The sequence below is a fragment of the Platalea leucorodia genome, assembly GCF_965183815.1.
Source record: "Platalea leucorodia genome assembly, chromosome: 15".
Taxonomy (NCBI): domain Eukaryota; kingdom Metazoa; phylum Chordata; class Aves; order Pelecaniformes; family Threskiornithidae; genus Platalea; species Platalea leucorodia.
Window position 1 is genome coordinate 5,196,346 of NC_138837.1, and position 23,646 is coordinate 5,219,991.

Sequence of the window (23,646 nt, forward strand, 5' to 3'; positions counted from 1 at the left end):
TAATGTGCATTTCTGAAAGTCTTGATTTATCATGTATCATTTGATTGATAATTTGGGATCGTACCTGCTTTAAAAATGTCATTGCTTCCTCTTTAATACAATTCATTCCTATTTTAAATGACTAACCCCCCCCCCCCCAAAAGAAGAGGTTCTAATATAGTTGAAGAAACAAAAATATTTAAAATGTGGAAATGAACTATTTTATCATATTATTTATTTTACTGGATTAAAATAATTATTCCGATTCTTACAGGAAGCCATTCTCAGCAGTGCTGTATCTGTAAAACGAGCAAGCGGAGGCTGTATTTCTGTGTAAATTTTCCATTTGATGAAATGACTTAAATAAGCGTTTCGGCGCTTGCACACGCCACGTCAATATTGTTATTTGCTGCGCTGCCTCTTTATTTGCCGGCTTCGCGTTAGCCTCAAAAAAAAAATCGGAAAACCAGCGATGTTCAGGTTTTGCGCGGCGGCCCGGCGGTGTCCGTAATTAAGGAGGCCTAAGCGGGCTGCGGAGCGGTCTCCGTTCCCGTGAATTACCGAGGTTTCGGCGGTTAAAGGTCCCTGCCGCGGCGGCGGCTGCTGCCCGCCGGGCCGGGACCGGCTGCCGCCGCCGCCCCGCGCTGCCCGCCGCGCCCGGCAGGTGGCGGTAGAGAACAACCAACGGCGGCGGGGCCGAGCGGGGCCCGAGCCGGGGCCGAGCGGGGGCCGAGGGGGCCCGAACCGGGGCCGAGCGGGGGCCGAGGGGGCCCGAACCGGGGCCGAGCGGGCCCGAGCGGCGCCGGACCCAGCCCCTTCGCCGCCGGGGCTCCGCGGGCTGAGCGCCCCCGCCGCCCCCCGAGCTCCGCCGTCGCCGCCGCCCGAGGAAACGCTCCCCTTCGCCTTGCAGCACCGGAGCAAAACCGGGCCTTTTCCTCCCCCCGCCCCCCCGTTTGCATTGAAGTCGCTCTTGGGTTATTTTTTTTTATTCTTTAGAGTAAGCAAAATTGGCTAGGAAATGGAAAAATAGCTCGTTTTAACAAGTCTGCTGTGTTGGCAGGGTTAAATTAAAATATTCATCAAGCTACCTGATGGTAAAGCACTGTTAAATCGTTCTCAAACACGTTACAAACAAATGGATGCAATCTCTGAAGACCTTAATGGGGACAAGGACGCAGAAGGCTTCTCTGAAAGACCCAAATAAAATGACCCCTTGTGAATAATCCAGAGTTTATAGGGCAATAAGGCAAGCAAATCTCATGCTTCGCTAAATTGAGGGTTGACAGGACAATCCAGGAAAGTAGCCTTTGGCAGTGGCTTATACTCAGGGCAAGATGTTAACTGTCAAGTACTGGGATCAAGCCTCAGGCATCTGAATTAGCTGTGAAAGTCTTCAGACCTAGCTAAAAAAAAAAAAAAAAAAAATCATCTCCAAGAGAAGGATAAAGGATAAATGGACAATATTGTCAAAAGGACCTTAAACTTTTTCCAGCACAAAGCTGACAATTTATATCTGCAAATGCATTTATGCTGTACTTAGAATGGAGGTTCTATAGCTTTGGAGAAGTGAGTCAATACCCTTCAAAAGTCTGTTTTAAAGGGAAATATATGGAGGAGGAATCAATTTAAATATGATAATTGTATAGCTTGGAGCACTGACAGCATTGAAGCTATTGGAGAATAGTGCCCTGTAATCTCTCAAGTAGTGTTTTTGCCTTTCAGACTCTGCCTTTAATGTTCTGTTACTTTTGTCTTGAGCAGATGGTATGATTTTGTCAACTGATTGCCTGATACGGTTTCCTATTAGTCCTGCAGATCTATGGGTTGGGTAGGAGCTAATAGGCCACACTCCTATGAGTTTCACGAGGAAGTACTTTTCATGAGAAGTACTTTATACTTGTGAAAACCTTTGAAGCTCTGGGAAGTAAATTTATTTTTTAAATGGTCTGCTGGAAGGTGCTGACTGACAGCCCCGTAGACAGAAAATCTGTAGGTGTCCACGCAGCAGTGCCAGCATGAACAGCAGCACTTTGAGCCTCGCCTCCCTGTACCCTGCCTGATCATACCCTTGAATTGATTCGATCACTTCTTAGGTCCGCAGCTGCTAATTCAGCTGCATAGTCTAGACCATTAACGTGGCCCAGACAAGCTGGGAGATAAAGGAGATACAGTGTGCGGTATTGATGTTAGGCAAGAATGTATGCACGAACGAATGACCTTTCTGCATGGAGCTGGTCGTGGCCTCATTCTGCTGCGTATACCACTTCTGAGGTTCACCGGGACCTCGGTCCGCAGCTGTGTCCGGTGCCCTCGGCACAGGCGATCGCCGTAGCTCAGCAGCTCTGCAGCATTGCTTCTGAGGGGGGAATTTTACTCCCGTACCTTGATTTCCCGCCTTAATAGAGATGTGCTTCCACATTACCTAATCTGGATATCTCTTTGTAGCACATTGTAATTTTTACAAGAAACTTATCTTTGGACTTCTCTAATGATAAAGTAAAACCTCTCTAGGGCCTCATTCCCCCAACTTTCAGAGTTGGAAACTCACACAAGCTTATGTTGAAAAGGAATTGATTATTCAAAGCTCTTGTGCTTCATAATCTACTTAAAACATGTAGATTGACTGTCTCATCAGAAAAGCTCTCAATTTTACTTTGCTATATAGCCCGTTGGGTCATGTGCTTAAGGCCAGGAGATCTCTGGCTAGTTACTTACAGACTGTGTGCCCCTCCAATTACAGGTTATTAATTTGCCTTACATTCAAGAGACAGTTCCACATGAGCGAAAAGGAATACCATACTGCAGAGTTCTTCATTACCTACTCTGCCTGTACCACAGCAAAATAAGAATAATACTGATTTCTTTCTTCCTTTTTTCTCCCTTTTTTTTTTTTTTTCCCCTCTGGTCTGTGGAAGATGTTTTACAGTTTTAATGCAGCTGTTTTAAGTGTGACTGTTCCTGTTCAAGGGCAGCTGATGTACTTTGTAATGCCATTGAACAGCCAACACGCTATGTTCCCCTATTGTGTTGAAGTGATAGGTACGTTTGCTAATCAAGAGGAGAGCAGAGCTTGCTGTCTGACTTGTTTATGTTTTATTTCTCACCATCAGGCTTTAGAGAGAGGCACAGAAAATATGTAAGCATCTATATTATTCAGTGATGTATATATGTACATGAGCGTACAAGCAATCTAAAGTGTATTGCTGATATCTTCTAGTCAGTCATCGCTGAAATGAGCAAGGCGTCGGGGTTGCCACATATCCCCAGAATTACGCAAAAAACCCAAACCCGGCGTGCCATTAGATAAATTGTTAATTAATTGTCACTGCATCTTGTTAGATTTTTTTTTTTCCCCCCTGTTGTGATTGCTTCAGTTTAAGTTCAAAAACAGTGACCAAAGTAGGGGATTTCAATCATCAGGATCGATTCAATGATCCGGATTGATTTCAATCATCAGGCGGCCTATGGGAAGTGATCAGATGAAGGAGATGCTGCCTGGTTCCCATCACAATTGCTTTTTAATTTTCTCGTAGGCTGTAGCGTTTCCCGTACGCAGGATGGAAGCAACTTGGCCCCTGGAACTGGAGAATCTCCTATGAGCTGCTGAAAGCTCAACAGCACAGTATACCCACTTATTTCTCTGTGCCATTCCTGGGGCTTTCAGCCTCTGCCCTGATTCCCTGTTCGTCTCGCAGGGATGTCGGCTCCAGCAGAATCCTGCCTTAGTGCAGTTTTACTCTTGGGTTTGTAGGTTTCATTCAAATCCCTTGCAAAACTGTCTTTAAGCATTCTGAAAATGTTTCCAAAAAAACCACGTAATTTGGCATCTTTGTAAATCCATGTTAATGATTCCAATAGGAATCATGATAAAATAACATGCATCAAGACAGAAAGTTTAATGCTGCAGCCAGAAATTCAAGACTACCAGGAAAATTCCACTGGTCTTTGTATGGAATGTATTTGGGGGAAAGAGAAGGTGGGATGTTTTTTTTCTTTCTTCCTACCGGGATGTCTCGGGTTTGTATTAGTTCTTGTAACCTGGAGGGCAGGCAGAAGTGCCCTGCAAAGAGCGCTGAAATTCTCCTGTTATCCCCTCTGTACCTGCCTGCAGCTCGGGTCTTGGAGAGATAAGTATCATCTGCCTAATAACATTTCTGCCTGCTGCTGCACTATTGTATAGTTAATTTTATGAATCCCATTTTTAACAGAATGCCTAGTTTTGCATTGTCATTTTGCTCTCTGTCAGGTGTCTGGTTTTATTCCATTCCTTTTTTCTGTTAGCAGATATTACTCTCCTTAACTTGTTTTTTTTTATAATGTGAAGTCGGTATCCTCAATTAATACACTAATCTGTTTTCTAATTAATTCCCTGCGGTTTTCCTCCCTTTTTGCTGGTACATTGAATCCTGAGTGCAATTCTGTAAACTCAGTAATTTGATTATTTAAAGGAGAAGTAATGAATTTCATGATCGAGGTGTAAGTCTGTAGGAAATGTTAAATTTCAGGAAGCGAACGGATTCTATTATTGCGGTTTAAAACCTGCTTGTACCCAGGGTATAAATGTGCACTGATAATAATATACTCTACTAAAATACAGGCGCATTCCTGTCAGCTAGTCCTAAAGCGAATTGCATTGTTAGAAATCTGACGCATATGCGCTCCTACAAGCACTTGTTGTTGTATTTTTGTATGCAGATGCAATGGCAGGGTGAGTATCAAAACATCAACATTCCATGATGTGGATTTATGTAGCATTTTTTATTGCTTGTTTCCAGTAGAGGCAACAGTGTATTAGACATACTGTACAAATAAAGAGAAGGGACTCTCATTGCTTCTTGACAATTGTTTTGGCTGCTTTTTGGAGAAGTAGCTTGAGGTGATTTTGCTGACCTTTCTTTGGGGTTATTTGACACCAAACCCAACACATTGCAAGAGTCCTTGCAAAATTTATAGTCACTCTTGTTGAACCTAATCATCTCATTTTTCTGTAAAAAGAAAAAAAATTACAAGATACGTAAGTTTAAGTATCTATCTCAATTGAAATATTTTACTTTATGAAGGCTGTAGTGAAAATATGCAGGATACCTCCTTCCCACTGTGTCCCATTAAATAGAATTTTAAAAGCTGCATAGTTATTGTAATCCCAGTCAGCATCTTGCTGATGTTCTCCCTTGCCCTAAAGAAAAATAATAATAGAGGAAAGAGAACTTTTATCTCTAAAATTAGGGAGTCATCAATGCAGTAATTACAGTGGTTGAAATACATTTTGGAAATTTATTTTCAGTTATAAAAGCTTCAAGCCTTTGGGCAAATTGGAGAAATACTGCATCTAGCCTGCTGTGGCAGAACCATTATCATCTGCTAAGTTAAATGCAGAAAGCTACAGAAATTTCTTTCCTGTTTTAGGATTTCTTTTACACAACTCAGGTAATTATTTTTGCATTTTGATAAGGTTATGTCACGCTCTTCATTGTGACATCAGCCCAGTGTGGCTGAGAGAAAAAGTACATTGCAAAATTACGTAGGCATCAGTTCTTACCAAATACTTTGCTTTAGTCCTACAGTTCCTTCTGAGTCTGGGGGTTCCATGGTAGCACAGTAAATATGCAAAGTCAACAGTAACTCCTCTCTCCAAAATCTGTCGATCATAAACAGGAATAACTCCCTGTGTTTTAGTTCCTGTAGCAGTCTAACCAGAAAAAGTAGTTTGTATCCTCCTTAATTGCAGACTCAGCATACAAAACAAATGTCATCTTTTTAATCCTTTGCAGTCCCAGACAACCTTGTTACGAAGATCCTGGCAGAACGCCTGAACGCACTAGACTGCACGACCAATGGGTGGGTGCTTTATGGCTTCCCGAGAGACATAGAGCAGGGAGAACAGCTGCAAAAATTGCATTTTAGTCCAAACAGGTAAGATATAAATTTAGCAATCACAACATTACATAGGTGAAAAATTTGTTTATGGAAAGATACAGGTCTTTATTGACATTGTATAGGCTGTTGCATCTTATTTATTTATTCTTTCCTTAGCTAGAAAAGGGGTCTTGCTCCTGGAGAGTAGGAAATAGAGCATTGGCCTTACAAATCCTCCAGATGGCCAAACTGTGGGAGAGAGAAAAGGTTTGTTCTTCTGGTTATTTGTTTGAGTTGCCTCTAAAGGCAAACCATAAGAAATGGATTAAAGTTTGGATTATATCAGAAGGTGTATTTTATTTGCAGCAGGAGGGGGGATCTACATCTTCTTTCTTTAGCATTGGCATAATATCATGGAACTATATTAGTATTGCGAGGAGCTCATTATGAGACTTTTGGGTTTTGTGAAATAATTAAAAACAACATGAGAATTATGTTTTATTTGAGGTATAATGAAGTGTTCAGAAATGTAATATAAGAGAAATGAGCATCAAAAGAGAACTGTTATGACTGCCAGGCAAATAAAATGGAGTTACTCTTTACAGCTGGTCCGAGGGTGGTGTGAATTTGAAATGCTGATGTACTCATCAAAGCTGAGAGGCTTCTCCGTTCCCCTCCAGGGGTTCCTGGTTCAGTCCATACCGCTGGCTGACACAGTGGCCACTCCAAAGGCATACATCAGAAATTTGTAGTCTTTATACTTCCAGGAAGCTTATTCTTATCTAAAAACTAGTAGTGGAAAAGGTATAGTACCCACAGAAGTGTTTAAGTTGGCAAAGTTACTCTTCCTGTGTCTTCTCTGTAGCTGCCCTCAATCCCCTCCCCGCTCCCCGTACAGCGTATAGTGGAAAGATGTAAAAGGGTAAGATTGAGTTGGAGAGAGGTGCTCGTTTTGGCTGGGGCAGAGGTAATTTTCCCTTTGGGTCAGGCTCGCTTGCTCACTCCCCCCGCAGTGGGATGGGGGAGAGAATTGGAAGGGTAAAAGTGAGAAAGCTCGTGGGTTGAGATAAAGACGGTTTAATAGGGAAAGCAAAAGCCACGCACACCAGCAAAGCAAACCACGGAATTCATTCCCTCCTTCCCATCGCAGGCAGGCGCTCAGCCATCCCCAGGAAAGCAGGGCTCCATCACGTGTAACGGTGACTTGGGAAGACAAACGCCATCGCTCCGAACGTCCCCCCCTTCCTCCTTCTTCCCCAGCTTTATGCGCTGAGCGTGACGCCATACGGTGTGGGATGTCCCTTTGGGCAGCGGGGGGCAGCTGTCCCGGCCGTGTCCCCTCCCAGCTCCTTGGGCCCCCAGCCTGCTCGCTGCTGGGGGGTGAGAGGCAGAAAAGGCCTGGACTCCGTGCAAGCGCTGCTCAGCGGTAAGGAACCATCCCGGGGTTATCAACACCGTTTCCAGCATAAATCCAAAACACAGCCCCATACCAGCTACTATGAAGAAAATTAACTCTATCCCAGCCAAAACCAGCAAAGAGAGAAAAGAGGAGAGTGAAAAGGGAGGGAGCTAACAGTCACGCCATCAAGCTTTAAAAATGAAAGTATGTGAAAACAGCAGTAGCTTTATTTATTGAAAGTAAGACAAAATGCATCTTAAACAGGAATCCATTTCATGAAAAAAGGGAGAAAGAATCTTGAAGCTTATGCTAGATTCAGTTAAATAACATTTCCCATGGATTAGTCTTCATGTGCATTTAGAAGGTGGGTCCTGAGTCCCTACGCATGTATCTGAGTACCTGAGATCAGGGTGAATACTCGTGTGTGTGCCATGTGCTCCTTTCCAGGATGGAGACCTCATCAAGTGAGGAACAACAACTCATTATAAAATTGTATGTGTGGAAATTTGGCACTGATCCATTTGCTCAGCTTCCTTTTTCTTTAAAGAGCTCTGCACATTCGTATCTGAGTTAAGAATTTGGCCCCTACTATTTTATACGGGGGTTGAAGTAAGGGACGAAAATAGACATCATGCTACCTGATTGATTTTGGAGCTGATATTTTCCATGAAACTGTAGTAGGTATATAAGGGAGAGAGGGTGATTATAAACAAAAGGACATATTGCAGCATAGGATAGCAGGGCAGTAATTCAGTTTCAGTTGTGATGCTAGTTATAAAACACTATCTGCAGAGGTGGTGTTTCTGACATCAGGAGAAAAACCTGATAGAATTATAGCCTTGAAATCAATCTGGGAATAGGATGCAGAAATCTATAAATCAGACACAGAACAATCTACAAAGTCTCATTTTTAGGAGGGCTCTGTTGATGAAATTAGATTAAAATAAATTTACATATATATCAAGTTTATTATTAAAATCTAGTCACATCAGTAAACAAAATTATTTGTGAAAGAGTATGTTACTCTGTGTTTTGAACTCAAAGTAGACCTCTTTGGTTGATCAGAACACAGAGTTATTGTCTGCTTGTCAAGTCATAAATCTATTCCTTAGAGCTAATAAATGGTTAGTGTTCAAATACTATGTTTTATCTGACTCCCACCTCATAAAGCTAGTACACATAATACTAAATTATACCGCATTGAGCAGGATCAGTCTCCTGACTCCTCCATCTTACGGAAAGAAAAACAAACCTAGTAATTGATGGTAGAAAAGAAGGAAAATAAAGTTATTTGAAAACAAACAAAATGGGCTATAAAGTTTGTTAAAATGTAATAATAAAAAAAACTCATACAGCATCAGCCACTGCATCCAAAGAACTGCCCTGGAACAAAAAGGAAAATAATTCATTTTCCCCTGAAAAAGTAAGGTACAGGGTTTTCTTTAAATTAGAATTTGTAGTAGAGCCCAGGCTTTCTCACAGACTGGTACAGGAAAACCTGCCCGTATCAGACAAAACCTGTCTACCAAAGAACTGCTCTTTCTGTCCTCAGAGAAGACAGGCATTGCTTTCTGTGTTCCTCCCTGTGAAGCAGTTACTGCTTAAGTGGACAGGATCCTAATCGTATTGAACTGTGGCAGCCTTTAGGGCAAATAAGAAGCTGAATCTATTAGTGGTCTCTCAGCTATCTAGTAAAAGAACACCATTAACCTCTTAGTGCCTACGGTAAGCGGGAATCCAAATACAATTACAGGTTGGTATCTGAAGCTCAGAACTACTAACGCAAAGGACTGAATTCAGTTCCTCATCCAAATGAGTGTAAATAGGTATTTTAACTTTTTTTATTGTTAATGCTTGAGTAACAATAGGAAATATATAGTGTAGTCGTGGATAGTTCTAATACATAGAAAACTCTAATATCTACCAAAATCTTTCTTATCCCCTTCTGCTCTCTCCCAAACTTACAGTTAAAATAAGATTCAGCAGCAACAGTGTCATCTGTTATCTATCTCTTGTCATTAGCTTCAGCTGGTTCCTGACCAGCTGTCTGCTGGTTCCAGGCCAGCTTAAGGCAATCAGCAGTTTAAGGATTCCCTGAGCCAGAGGGTCATCTGGACAACTGTCTAATAGCCCATTTTCCTTGACTTTATAGTCTCTTTTTCAACACACTCTACTTTTGGCTTCCACCAAGTTGTATGGAAAGGAGTTTTACTTTTTCACTGGGTGTCGTATGAAAATACTTCAGTGTTTTTCCCCGGTTCCTTTCTTCTATTGAAACACAGTTATAAGCATTCCCTGTTTGTGCTCTCCTAACACTCCTGATTTTATAAGCCTCTTGTATATGCCCATTCAGTCATCTCTTTCCTAGGCAAAGAGCCTTGGTCTGGTTATCCTTTCCTTTCCCAAAAGTCCTTTCACTCTTCCGACCATGCTGTCCCCCTGTTCTCTACCTTCTCTAGTTATTCTAGCTGTTTCTTTTCTGAGGTGGGACAACCAGAACTGCATTCAGTTTTGAGGGTAGCACTGTATACTAGATGTATATATATTACCATAACCATTTTTTTATTTTGATCTTAACTCCGTTACTCATATTGCTGATATTCTATTAGAAGTCACTGTGATAGATTTGGGAAGAATGTCTTGTGTGTGTAAACTATGGTAACTATACAGTGTGTCTTTCACTGAAAATACAGCGAAAAATGACAAAAAGTGTCACAAATCTCAATTGAGCGTGTACAAACTCAGCAAGGAGCCTAAAGACCCTTGAATTCAAGATCTCTGTAGTTAAACTTGTAGCCAGGTTCGTGTTAGAGTTCTCCTGAAGCTGATAAAGCAAGCCCTTCCATCTGTGCTGATGGGCTCTGCTGCTAAGGGTGTCCTGGGATTCCCAGTTCCTCTGCTCCATCATTTCCTTTGTTTTTTCCATCTGATCTGAATCCAGGGTCGGTTGTTTTACATTTCAGTATTGATTAATTGTATTACAGCAGTTTGTTGTCTACAAACAACACAACAAGTGGACAGACAAAGCTGGGCAGGGGAGGGATGAACTTGAGGATTGACCTAACAATACATATATAATATATTTCAAATACCCATTTTTCCAATATTAAAGTTTTTTTCTTTCCCAGTAGGGAAAATAAACAGCAGTAGCTTCTCCAGTGCAAGTTTTCCAGCAGTGTTTTATTTGGTCTTCAAAACGATGTGGCTGTATCCCCAATGATGTCATCTTTTTACATAATATATTTAAAGCTTCTTTTTCATCACACTTCTAAGAACCTGTACTCAAACAGTTTAGGATAATGAAGTTCCTCATTTCTAAGGTAGAATCTGTGAATATGTTGAAAAGGGAAAAATCAGAATGGAAAAACATTTTTTTTTTTTTTTTAACTATTTGGTCTGTACATGGGTCTTTCATATTTCTGCAGCTGATCCCAATGTGGATTAGGGATAATAAACAGCCTATTAATGGAGGCCTGAACTAGGAAATGGAGTTTGAATCAGCAGCAAAATTCAATGGCTGGCGAAGGTTAATAACTCCATTACTATCAGCTCTATTTTTTAGCCGTTTGAAGAGCTAGGTGTTAGCCTTATCTTACTCCTCATTAATTGAGCTAATAGAACCCCGGTGACCCTACCATGCTGCCATTATCTGAGAGTTTACCAGACATGGACTGGAATACTTATCACTGACTGTGTATTCCTCAGATTCATTTTTATATCAGAAATATTTTTGTTAAAGATTGGCTGTCTTCAGGTTTCTTTTTGTCTTTTCATTTCCTTGCTGCCTTCTATTACAGCTACATATTTGGAAATTAAATGTAAATGACTTAATTAAAATCCTATCAAGGAACAAGCTAAGTCCCAAAATAGTTGCATCGAGGAAACATAATAGTGATTGAATTATTCTGACATGGAAAAATCTTACAGGGCATTTTTAAAACTTTGGCCTAATTTAAACGATGGATATTGTGTATTTATAATAGATGTGTTTTTAATTGATGGCATACAAAAATCTGATGAGTAACAAAGAAGAAATGTTATAATTATATCTTCTTATTTTCTCCTCATCTTCAGGGGGAAAGAAAAAACAACAGAAAAATGATGTGGTAATCAAGGTACTAAATCAGTACAATAAAATTTGCCTACACTAGGGAGAGAGAGAGAAACAGTAGGAAAAGTCCAAGTGACCTATGTACGATTTGGCTCAATTTATAAAGAAAGTAGTAAAAATAATAGGCAGACCAATTCTCTGTTTCAATCATTCTCGTTTTTGTCTCTTCTGTTTAGAACGCAGCTCGCTTTTACCAGAGCCATTATGTGGTTGCTGGTTTATTGACTGTTGTCTTCCCTAATGCTAATTGGTTTCCTTTTTATTAGCACTTTGCACAGCAGCGCTCCCATCTCAGCTAGCCTCTTCCTCCTCCGTCGCCTGTCCAAAGTCAAACAGACTGACTGGTTCGGTAAAAACCAAGGGGCAAGACAGTGGGAGCTAAAAGGGCAGGATCTTCTTGAAGTCTATGGTATGCTTATGAAATAAAACCATATTTTGCAGCGTGTGTTTTAGGTGATGAATTCTTGTTTTTCTTCCCCAGTCCAGTGGAGGTACTCACCTCTCATCTACGCTGCCTGTACGTCGGGTACGCGCATAGCCACGCTCTGAGGGAGCAGAACACCCTGGCCAAGGGATAAAAATTGCAAGGTTTTTTCCCCAGCCAGAATCCATTACAGATTGTGCTTCCTGGGCAAAGTTAACGAATCTTCCTCTCACCTGGGCTGGTGAATGACTTGTCTGCTTCACTGGGTGAGTGGGATCAGTTTAATCCACGGTTGCTACCCCTGTAGCCTTTTCCAAGCTACAATGATTCAGTCATTGTGTTATCTCTTGATGCCAGTATTTTGAGACTTACCCTGTTCATTGACGAGATTTTAATTAAGCCATTTACCTTTGTTTCCTGATCTGCCTCTGTTGCAAGAGGCATCGCTGAGCACTCTATAATGGGCAAAATAGATCAGGGAAGCTCCCGTTACGTTATGTGTAACAGCTGCGCATAAAAAGGTATACATTGCTCCGGCATGAAGGCTCTATGAAGCAGTCACGCCCACGGGCTACTTAATAGTGACAACTAAATCTCCGCCTGTAGTGCAAAAAGCTGCGCACACACAGTCTTTTACCCTACACAAAACTGATGGAAGCAGCTCCTTCCGCAGATTTCTGAGGTTTGGCTCTTGGTGGGGAACCCTTATTCTCTGTTCTCCCTCTCTTCCTTAGTAGATTGTGCTCTCTCTTCCCTCATAACACTAATCTGAATAGAAGCTAGTGCTATTAAATAATCCAATATAGAAAATTGGATGATTACAACAAAAAGATTGTGTCACTTCTGCTGCACATTCTGCCTGACCTATATTGGTACCATGAGAGCCTTTCTCTCCTGGGGAAAGGCGTTAATATGCATCTTGAGCCAACAATAGCAAAACATCAGTTTTACAATCCTTCTATGGGCTTTCTGTAGGATGCTGCTTTTGCTGTCACAAGCTTATTCTGCTCCAACAAGAATAGGAGGTATATTTGGCATCAGTTGTGGGAGGCAGGTATTATTTTTAGAAGTTACCTCATACAAGCTCCTTTTGATGGCTGGAGTTTGTTTGGTGAAATCCTGGATACAGCAATTAAGGAGATGTCTGATCTCAGCAAGCTTCCTAAGCCTCCAGGAAGAGAAAGAAGAAAAGCCTCTACTTCTAAGTCAATATTTTTATTTTTGTTTTTTAAGGACCCAAAACCACATCATAATCCTTTCATTCTTTTTGCTGCTGAAAGGAGGGATATTTTTCTGCAGTAGCTATCTCTCACAAATGAGAAGACATTAGGAAACCTGAACACTTTCTATCCTGATTGCCCTTATGTTGAGACCATTTTTCTCAGAAGATGCCACTGGTATCAAGGTTGCCTTTCTGCACTCGATACCTAACTGGGGAGAGAGAGGAGAAAACCTCTGTAAAAGCAGTAGAGTCTGGGCTACTTTTCATGTCTTTGGCAATGGCAGCAAGTTTTAGAGAAGGCAAATCAAACCCACGTCGTCTCTGCTTTCTCCACATGGGAACAGATACAGTCAAACTGTGAAAGCACTGGGCTGAACGTTTATGTTTTCAGCGCTTCTTCGCAAAGTGCCGTGAAGTATCCGTGCTTTCAAGGCAGAGCTCCTAGCTCCTCCTTTGGCTGCCAAAATTAGATGCCAGTGTAGCAGCAGCAATTTGAACAAGGTGACTTTGAGTAGGTGACATTGGGTTGTATTTGAATCCTGCAGGGTTGAAGAACTTTTGAACGATGTCAAATTCAACATTACAGGAAGCTTTCTCTTTGGGTACTTGACTCTGCAGTTTGGACGGAGCTGGCTAAATCAGGCAACATCTCAGAAAGAGTCAAGTTCCAAGAAGGCCTGGTTTGGTCGGCTACACACGAGTCCTGTGCCCTTGCATGCTCTCAGTCACTTCAGGGCAAGGACTGGCTTGCATCCTTATAGACAAAAAAATATTTACTATAGGGTATTATTATTTGAGATTGTCTCTAGTTCCTAGAAGAAACTGAAGATTTTTACTGAACCAACTAGCCAAGTTCTCACACATTTGCATTTAAACCTTTCCCGTGATACTCAGAAAGCTGAGATGAAGGGTGTCCTGGGGTCAGTATGGGGAACCTGCACATTTCCATCTTGTCAGGGGAAAATATGTTATTCTGAGAGGAGATCTGAGAACTGCCTGAAAGAAGAACGAGGCTTTTAAAATCTTAATTCACAATGACAACTTCATGGTACGAATCTCTGCAGATCAACAACGGGTGCTCAGGGCATTCACCTAAGACACACTTTTGTTTAAGAAATAAAATGAAGCAGTTATGGAAATCAAGGTGTTATCATTTAAATAGTAGTCACGTCATCTAACCTGTGCTTTTCCCCTCTGCGCTCCCTTTGCTTAGGTTTTTATTCCCACATTTTGGTCACCAAAGAGCATCCCTGAGAGCTCACTGAACTCCCAGACCTGGGTTCCCTCGGGTCTCCCAGTTTGCTCTCCATGACTGACTCTGGGTTGAGATCCAGCAGTATTCAAGGTGCTGTTTGAGTGCTGTAGCATTGAACCTGAGGGGACGTCCTGCAGCTCTTCTCTGAGGCTGTTTGGTATAGAGTCACTTTTAACGAATAATTTTGCTAAGACAGGTATGCAGGAAAAGATGTAGCTGCACGCAGTCGTGCACCATCAGTGCATTTTGTGGAATGTAACACTGATTCATCTCAGCAGGGTAAAATATGATGTGTTTTGTCAATTCTGAATATTTCTTCATGGACTAAAGCAGTCATTTTCAAAATTTTACCTTAATTTCCTCAGTAGTTCACACGCAAATAAGAACCATATACATGCAAGTCTGATTTTTTAGGATTTAGGAGCTTTTTGTAAGGAAGATACTGGTTTCAAGATCTGACTGGAACCAGAAAAACTTTTGAAAAATAACTGAGGGAGGAAAACTTTAAATGTAACGGTGTGACAGCATTTTAGTTTGCATTTTGTAAGAGAACACATATCGATAAAACAGATGAGAGTTTTGCATGTGTGAGAACTGTGGATAGACACTTAGTGTCTGAGAAAGCGCGATAGGAAAAGGAGGGCTGTCCGGTGTTGTCAGGTATCTCCCGTTGTGTTGATCTCTTACCATTTACTTCAGCAGCGTGGTAGCAAAAGTTGGCTGAATATTATTGAGAGTAGAAAGGTCACCCTTACACCTGGACAGGTTAAAACGGAGTTTATGAAAGTCTGTTACTGCGTTTGCTGTCTGATATTGAGAGCACAGGGGCAGTACTTTTAGAGGAACTACATTACAAATGTACGTTACCTTTGAACTCCTTTGAACTCCTACTACTTGGATTACTAGAATTCAGGAATTCTGGAGTAAAAACTTAGGACAAGATTGTGCCAGCTGTGCTCTGATGTAGTAGTCTCTTTGGATCTGAGACTAATCCCAGAGTAAGCCACTGCTCAGAGCTAGTGTTGCTGGCAAAATTGGCCCATACTGAAAACCCCAGGCAGAAGAGGCATTACACTGCTTTTGCTTAGATTCTCCAAGCTGAAGATCTGGGAAGACAAGTGCATCAGTCTGTAGCAAATATAATACGGCTTGGGTGATTAAAACTGTCAAGTAATATTGCATATTGAATGGAGACTAGTTTGTCATTACCATGAGGATTAGAAAGTGTAATCTTCATTAAAACATCAGTGGATTTACTGCTGTTTGCCTTGGAACAAGATATTTGCTCAGAATTTTCTAGTAAGTAAATTTAGCAAGTGCAGGGCAATTTAAGAGAGCGGAGCTGAATACTGTCATAGCTTGTTCTGCAGGAAAGATGTAGGACCGATCCCTTATGTCTGACAGATGCCCTGGATCTAATTCTATTGGTCTGGATCACCTGCAGGCACATAAATGTATTAATCACCATCACTTACATTGGCTTCCTTTGGCTCAGGTGCAAGTGGTGACCCAGTGTTTTTGTGCTGTGTAAGGATCATCTTTTCTGTCCCTAAATACATTATGTTTACAAAATTCTGTGTTACAGAACTCTGTCCTTTGTAAGGCTTGAAATACATTTTGACTAAGGCTTTTATCCGTCCCACAAGGGCTTTTAAAAGTTATCCTTTTCTAACATGTGCTGTATTTCTGAGCTCAGTAAGACCTCTACCATGCTTTGCATGTGCTAAAAATTATTTAAAAAAAAAATTGTAGTCTAATATTGTTCTGATAGGAATGCTGCTTGTTATCCCACTGATAGGCACTGAGTGAACGATCCAGAAGACAGTCTGTTCTTTTGATATAACTGACCAAAATCAAGGTACAGCACGTTAAAAAAATAATTCTTTCATTTAACCTTCTAGTAAGCGCTCCTACTTTTCTGAACATAAGTTAAGCTGATTTTCAGGCCAAGTATATAGGAAGAGTTCCTCTTCACATACTTGCAGTGAAATCAAAGGATTTGTATTGGCTATGAGTTTGCCCCAACGTCAAAGAAAACAGAAACAAAATAAAGCAACCACATGGTGCCCCAACCCCTTGAGCCCTTTGGACTCTTCATATGTCTTTGGACATATATTTTTCTTAGCAGTGTTTGCAGGAAAACACAAAGCAAAGTGGTAGGTATGGTGAACTTCCCCTATTTTTGTAAAGTTTACTTTCTCCTTTGAAAAGTACGGGTTCCTCACAGAATTCTGACTCCAGTTGTACGTTCCTGACCTCCATGGATGAGACTGCATAGAATTACCTGGTATAGGAGCAAACCCTCAGCTTTCATTCCACCATTCAAAATATAATCACAGCTCAAAAACTTGCTGCCATTTTGTGTTAAAAATGTTACTGCCTGTCCATTATACTGAATCCAGGTTTTTATTAACTTTCTGTTAATAAATAGCTGAAATGCATTTTGCTCAGTGATTATTAAAAAATTCTTCTATTCCAATTCTGTAATTCTTACAGTAAATAGCTGTTACTCAGAAAAATCATGCCATAAACCACAGCAAAGTCGATGATGGCAGGAGAGAAGCTTGGGCATAACGACAAGGGAGAACTAGGAACAGATTCATTTCTTAAAGTCTCTTCTGTGTCCTTCTTTGGCTGCATATTTGCATTACAAACATAGAAAGTTTGATCAGTACAGCTTCCAAATTGTCCTGTCTGCAAAAACTTGAGAGCAGCTTCCTCTGATTTATTAAGCATCACGTTGTTTTACTGCTAAGCGTAGGAGAGCTCCATATTCGGGCTGAATATTTGTTTTTAGTTCCTGCCTTGTAGAGAATTTCTCCAGCGGTTCCCAAGTTTCTCACCACGCTGTCTTCCTTCCCCCCAGCCCTACCTGACCCTGCTATAGATCTCAACTGGTGTTTTACCGTGTTGATGTTTTGTCTATATTTGCTTTAACCAGATGCCCCTCTTTGCATGCAGCACTGGGACTCATCCCCTCTCTCCTATCAACAATAATTAGCCTTGTAAGACTAATGGAAGAAATCGTGTCTAATTACCCTGTTGAAGGCCCAATTATGTTATTAACATTTGTGGGCTATAAGCTAATGATGAGGAGAGCCTCTCATTTGCATAGCATTAAGTTAATTGAGCTGGAAGCTATGGGGTGGATGGCGGTGATGATAGCAGGATTCTGTTACAGAATGGATAATGATGACCGGAGCAGGACGATTCACCTGACAGCTTTATTAATTAACGGCTATCTGATTACCTAAAAGAAATGGCAAGTGGCAGTCCTTCTGAAAGAAGCTGCAGTATTTTTTTAATGAAAGACGCTATATCACTGCTGACATTCTGGGGTGATTTATGGTAATGGCAGTGTAAGCTCTTTACTGGAAGCCTACACAAAACCCTGTTCTGGGGTCCTTCCGACCCTTGCAGAAACGCGCTGCAAAGGTCTGATATTTCTGAATACGCCTAATTCTTACATGGTGCATGAAGTAGGGCTGTGCCAGTGAATTTGTGTGGTTGTATGAACAGGGTATTTTGAAAATCCTTAATCGTTAGGTAATCTGGGAGTTTTGCCCTTGGAAGAACGGGAGGATTTGATTTTGTAAAAAATTTTTTTTCACTATGGTGTTAGGCAGGAATCTATGTTGTATTAGGGAGAAAATAACTATAACTCTTCAGCTTTTCACATTTTCCCAGTATGTACAAACTGCGAGTGAAGGTGAGTGCCCTTACCTTCAATTTATTTCTAGGTAAAAACAGTTATGCAAAGTTGTTAGGCCTTTTAAGGAACGGGAATCTTTTTTATTTAAAACAGTTCTAAGAGTAAAAATCCATCTTTTTCTTTTTGATTAGATGTCAGGTTCTGTCTGGTTAATTCCAAACACGTTGTAATTCACAACAGATTCAGAGAGAGTCTTGTTTGAACTGTAGTATCTTTTCGATGAAAAAAAATCACTGTTTAAAAGTTGCCTGTGCAATCAATCCAAGGCTGCGTAACTTGCTACGCAGTTAATCATTGTTAGAAACCCACACCTCAGTTCTGAATGTATCTATCTGAATGTCAAATATAGCTTCCAGTCAGCACATCTTTTTAGATTTTTTCAGCCACATTGAAGAGCCCATTATTAAATCAGGTGAACTCCAGACCTTACCTAGTGAGTAAGATACCCCGTTCATCCTGGGACAGCCTTTGACCAGACTTGTCCCAGGAAAAAAGAGAACACTACAAATTTTAACCCTCCAGAGAATGACTTTTTATCTATTTAGGTGGCCTGATGATTAGTGTTTCAATAGTAATAGAGTTGTGAAGAATAGAGACCTATAGATAAAATACAATCACCACGATTTTGCTGTTGGAGAACTTACATGCACAAAGTCTCCCTGCATTCTGCGGCTGGCATTTGTTGGGTACAAAGGAGCTGAGAACATTGCCTTGATCTGATGTGGTAAAGAGGCCAAAATTTTAGTTCACTAGATACAGACAGACATTGACAAATCACCACAGGCACTTTTGGTCAGAAGGAGAAGAGAAGAAAAATGAAAAAATCAAAGACGAAGGAAGTAATCTGGGAGAATAGCTCCTGGAGCCAGCTAAGAGTCTGAGCTGTTCACTGGTTGTGAGTGGCAGCTGCCAGCAAGAACGGAGAGAACCAGCTGCCACTGATTGAGGGCAGCCTGCTCTGGGGAGCTGCGGAGACCTGCGTGGCGTGGAGCGAGTGAGGGAGAAGTGCTGGTGTAACATCTACAGGGAGCATCTTCCATCTCCCTCCAGCACGCGATGGTACAGAGCCTAATGTCCGTAGCTGTGTAGAAATTACGTAAAAACATTGTTCAGGAAACCTAACACAATGACTAAGTGCCTTTGCTGGAATTTAAACCCTACAGCCTCCTGGTCCTCATTAGCTTTCTGTAATCACTAACCCACACAGTCAGTGTTGAACAGAAATATCTTTACTGTATAAATTAGTTTTTCTGTAAGGTGTTCTGTAGTTTGCCACAGTGCCTTGCTGTATAAAACAGACAAACACAGCATCAAGCCAAGATCTGATAGATCAGGAATTGCGTATTTAATTCAGAGTTCTGTATAGAGTGCTCATAAAAGCTTGATCATGATAGAGGGGCCAATAAACATTTGGGAACATAAATATTTCTGTAGGAAATGGCTTTGTGAAACATTTAGTTGTTGAGTAATAAGAAGAACAGAGAAAATAAGAAGAGTAGAAATCTCTAGGTACTAATCTGATGGGTTATATATGTTGCAATGATAATAATGTTGAGAGAGAATTTTTATGGGACCAGTAGCAACAAATACATTGAGTCCTGCACTTTTTACTAATGTCTTCATCTTCTTGTGCTTGCCCCACTTGCTATTTCTGCTGCTCTAAAATTCAGCTCTAAACCTAAAAAAGCAGTGGATGCGTGTCCAAAGAAGGGCAATGAAGCTGGTGAAGGGTCTAGAGAACAAGTCTTAGGAGGAGCGGCTGAGGGAGCTGGGGGTGCTTAGTCTGGAGAAGAGGAGGCTGAGGGGAGACCTCATCGCTCTCTACAACTGCCTGAAAGGAGGTTGTAGCGAGGTGGGGGTCGGTCTCTTCTCCCCATAACAAGCGATGAGACGAGAGGAAACGGCCTCAAGCTGCGCCAGGGGAAGTTTAGGTTGGGTATTAGGAAAAACTTCTTCACTGAAAGGGTGGTCAGGCTGGAACAGGCTGCCCAGGGAAGGGGTTGAGTCTCCATCCCTGGAGGTATTTAAAAGATGGGTAGACATGGTGCTCGAGGACATGGTTTAGTGATGGACTTGGCAGTGATAGGTTAACAGTTGGACTCGATGATCTTAAGGGTCTTTCCCAACCTTTATGATTATGAGCCCTAGGGGTGCTGAGCTGCTCCTCTGTTTGGACACGAGGGTGTAAGTTCTCTGAATTTGCATGAGCTGAGTGTTTTGAGCAGGCAGGGCGAAGCCTTGGAGTCTCAGGCCATGATCTGTTCACTAAAGGAATGGATCAAAACCTACAGAAGGCCAGGCAGCGTTTGTTGTCAGGGATGGACTGCCAGGGAAAATATAACTATGTGAGGATTTCAGGGGAAATGATGCTCTCTCTTTGTCTTTTGTTTTTCTGGAACATCCCTTACTTGAGTATTTAGGCATCAGTCCAGCCAGACAGCACAAGGAGATATATTTTAGAAAAGTACGCATCAAACAGTATTTTAAATGGCCAAATTGTAGAACAAAACATTCTGGCAACACAGCTGGTGCTCTTGTCAGTCTGTAGGCTAGAAAATAAGAAAAGAACCTGTAAGAAAAATAAAAACAACCTAGGAATAGCTAATCAGGTTAGAAGGGATGTTTTGGCTGCAAGGATTTTGAGGGCTGTAGAGAAAAATAGAATAAGATTAGAAAATGTTTGTCCATCCTGCATGACAGATGTGGGAGAAGATGTAATCATTTGTTACTTCTCTTTTTTTCCTCTGAAAACAGCAGCAGCAATGAGCTGGCAGGCACAGTGAAATGCAGTTAGCAAAAGTAATGGGAGTTGAAAGTTTGACCTTTTGTGATGGAAATTCGATATGAAAAAAGGGTCTTTTGATAATTTCTCTATCCAATCAGATATGGGAGATGTCTTGATCCTGTTTCCTCATTTGCATGCTGACTGATCTCATTTGAAAACCCAATCATTCAGAAATATTGGGACGTCAACAGAAATGTTACAAGCAAGGAGCTGTTTTATCTGAAAGGTCTGCAGGATGTCATCTCTTGTTTTTCACTCCAGTGGCCTGATCTCTTCTTCATGATTCCATGTTTTTATTGGCAGGATAAGTTGAACATATTGAAATGCAAATAGCCCTTTCCACATTGAACCAAAATATAGTTTTTTCGATATGATTGATTGTATCCAGGGCACTTCAAAAGCAACAAAGAAAATACTTGCTGCAGTGCCTCTCATTTCTTGACATTGCCAAGTTCTGACGTTTCTTGTTAGCAATCATTGGCAGAAAGTGAGTCCTGGGCCTGCGTCTCACCTCTGCATTTCCCCAAGTAAGGGCCACATCGATGCAGCCGCTGTTTCTGGGAGCGGTGCGTGAGGTCATGTAGTTTGCCTACACACGCACACACACACGCCCTTTGTTGTTATCCCAGGTGCCGAGTGTCATAAATGTATTTAATGGATTTTACCAAATTACAGATGTGTTTAATCCAACAACGGTATGATTCAAAGCCTACAAGATCACGTGTTGGCTTTCAACTGTGTGTGTAACTGTCCAGATGATTATCTGGCTAGTCAGATTTCAGATCCTAGGCACTGCCCGCTTAGGTGAGTTTAGGATCAACTTTATCTCCCAGACAATTTAACCTTTCTATTTTCTAGAACAGGCAATCCAATTTCCATTTCACTCAACCACACAGTGGGTTAATGGCAAGTTTTCCTGCTGTGTAACTGGTGTCATTATCCCTTATTTCGGAGATTGCCTATTAAACTAATGTCTTAAGCCAAAGTTTTGCATTACTTAACCCAGAAGCTAGGGACAAACTAACAATATATCGTATTTCTGAATAAAGGAAATTATTTAAAATAACTCTTTTTTTGGCATACTACCTTTTAAACATCAGGGTCAAGCTATATGAGAAATCTTTTTTCTTTAGTATCCCAAGATTTTTTTTCCCACCTGTTTCTCCACCTGGACAACCCCTAGCCTGCAAATCTGAGTGCTGTCCTGGGAAATGGGACACTCAGCTCCTTCTTTCTGGGGCTCCTTACGTTTGCTCTGCTTTTTAGAAAAAAGTAAGTATTCACTGAATGTAAGTCTCCTGCCTCCCTGGTGAACACGCGCATTGGACTGCAAAGATATTCTGCTTTTCTGGTTTGATGCAATTCTTTATGCAAAACAGAACAATTCCAACAGGAGGGCAGAGATGGATTTTCTTAGTTTAGTGTTGCGGCGCTTGGCTGGGAGCTGGTTCGTAACTGGAATGTCAAAGTGAAGCTGGCACATTTTGAAGTTCTCCTGAGCACCAGCTGTTGGCTGCCCCTACCTAACAAAACCTTTCTCAAAACTGGTGCGGTGTTGCACAGTTTTGCTTCTGGCAGACCAGCACACCCCCTTGTTTCTCCGGAGCGGGCAGATATGGAGAGGGGATTTCATGCTCTGCGCCGAAGGATGGAGCACGTGGGGAGGAGAGGCACGTACCGGGGCGTCAGGGAGGGCGCGCCGCAGGGACTGCTCTCCGAAGCCAGATCCTGGAGGGAACGGGCGCGAGGAAAGGGATGAACCAGATTATAAGCTTTACATAATAGGATATCTTGAAAGTCATTTAGTTGGTGTTTGTACAAGACTTGGAAATTTAAAGCTCTAAATTAGACAGGAGGTCAGGATTTACCACAGCGTTCCTCAGGTGGGTGACAATACACCTCAGCAGGGACCCAGAGAAGATCACAGTCTTCATCACTGAGCTACAGAAATAGCATATTTACCCAGCTTGTTCTTTATTCAATAGATTTCAGGGACTAACTACAAGTTAGTGCATGTGTTTGTGGTATTTATCTGATAGTACCTAATTTCTCCGGCAATGCATATACTACTGTATATGGGTTGGGAATTTCATTGCTAGAAGAACGTGCCTGTTTTTGACTGAGGACAGGAGTAAATTGAGTGATAGGCCTCTTCAAATCAAGAGAATCCATTTCGTCAAATCCTGTGGCCTGTCAGCTGGGGGGGAGTGCTTTGTAAAACAGCAGAAATGGTAAATTCCCCCATTCCTTGTGTAATAAACTGAAGTTGTTGGGATGACTAGCTAGCACGATTCAGCAGCTCTCTGAATTAGACACTGAGCATTCTCCCAGATGGGAAATCAACCTCCTTCATATCTCCTGTATTTTAGAATATCCAATCATGTAAGTTAAAACACTATGTATTGATAACCACAGCAATCTAGCTCCTCCCTGCTGGATTTTTTTAAATATACTTCCCTCTCCACCTTCTTCTTTTGCTCCTCAGTATTAAAAGAAAACGCAGCTTGGTGTACCAATATTTTTCTCTGCGGTGAAGTCAGCATAGAATATTAGTGTCCAAAAAGTTGTAAAACAAAAGACTATCATATGTTGCACCTTTTAATCATGTAATTGCTGAGTGACATTTAACTCTGAGGCTTTAAGTTACTCCTTTGTCAGCCAGCCTTCTCCTTCTGCCCCTCTCATTCCTCCCTCCTCCCCAAGCAACCTGCTTTTGCAGAGTAGTGCTTTAACTACACTGAAGTTTGGCTGGGCTTCTACATATTACAGCAGCAACACGAAAGCAAACAATTGAAGTATTTGAGAACAATGAAATATGTATGGCTATCTGTGACAGCCCTATAAAGCAGAGCAATTAGCCGCGTAATCCGAGAAAGCCAAAGCGACCGGCAGCCCACGGTTCC

At 41.5% G+C, this 23,646-nt stretch overlaps 1 protein-coding gene across 1 annotated transcript in view; it reads left to right on the forward strand.

Annotated features, from left to right (window-relative positions):
• The window catches only part of AK8 (adenylate kinase 8), a gene marked incomplete at both ends in the record, with an annotated part of 73,700 nt that overhangs the window by 38,359 nt on the left and 11,695 nt on the right, over nucleotides 1-23,646 (forward strand). The window contains 1 exon segment of the mRNA XM_082327370.1: nucleotides 5,751-5,892. Within this exon segment, the coding sequence (XP_082183496.1) occupies nucleotides 5,751-5,892 (142 nt within the window).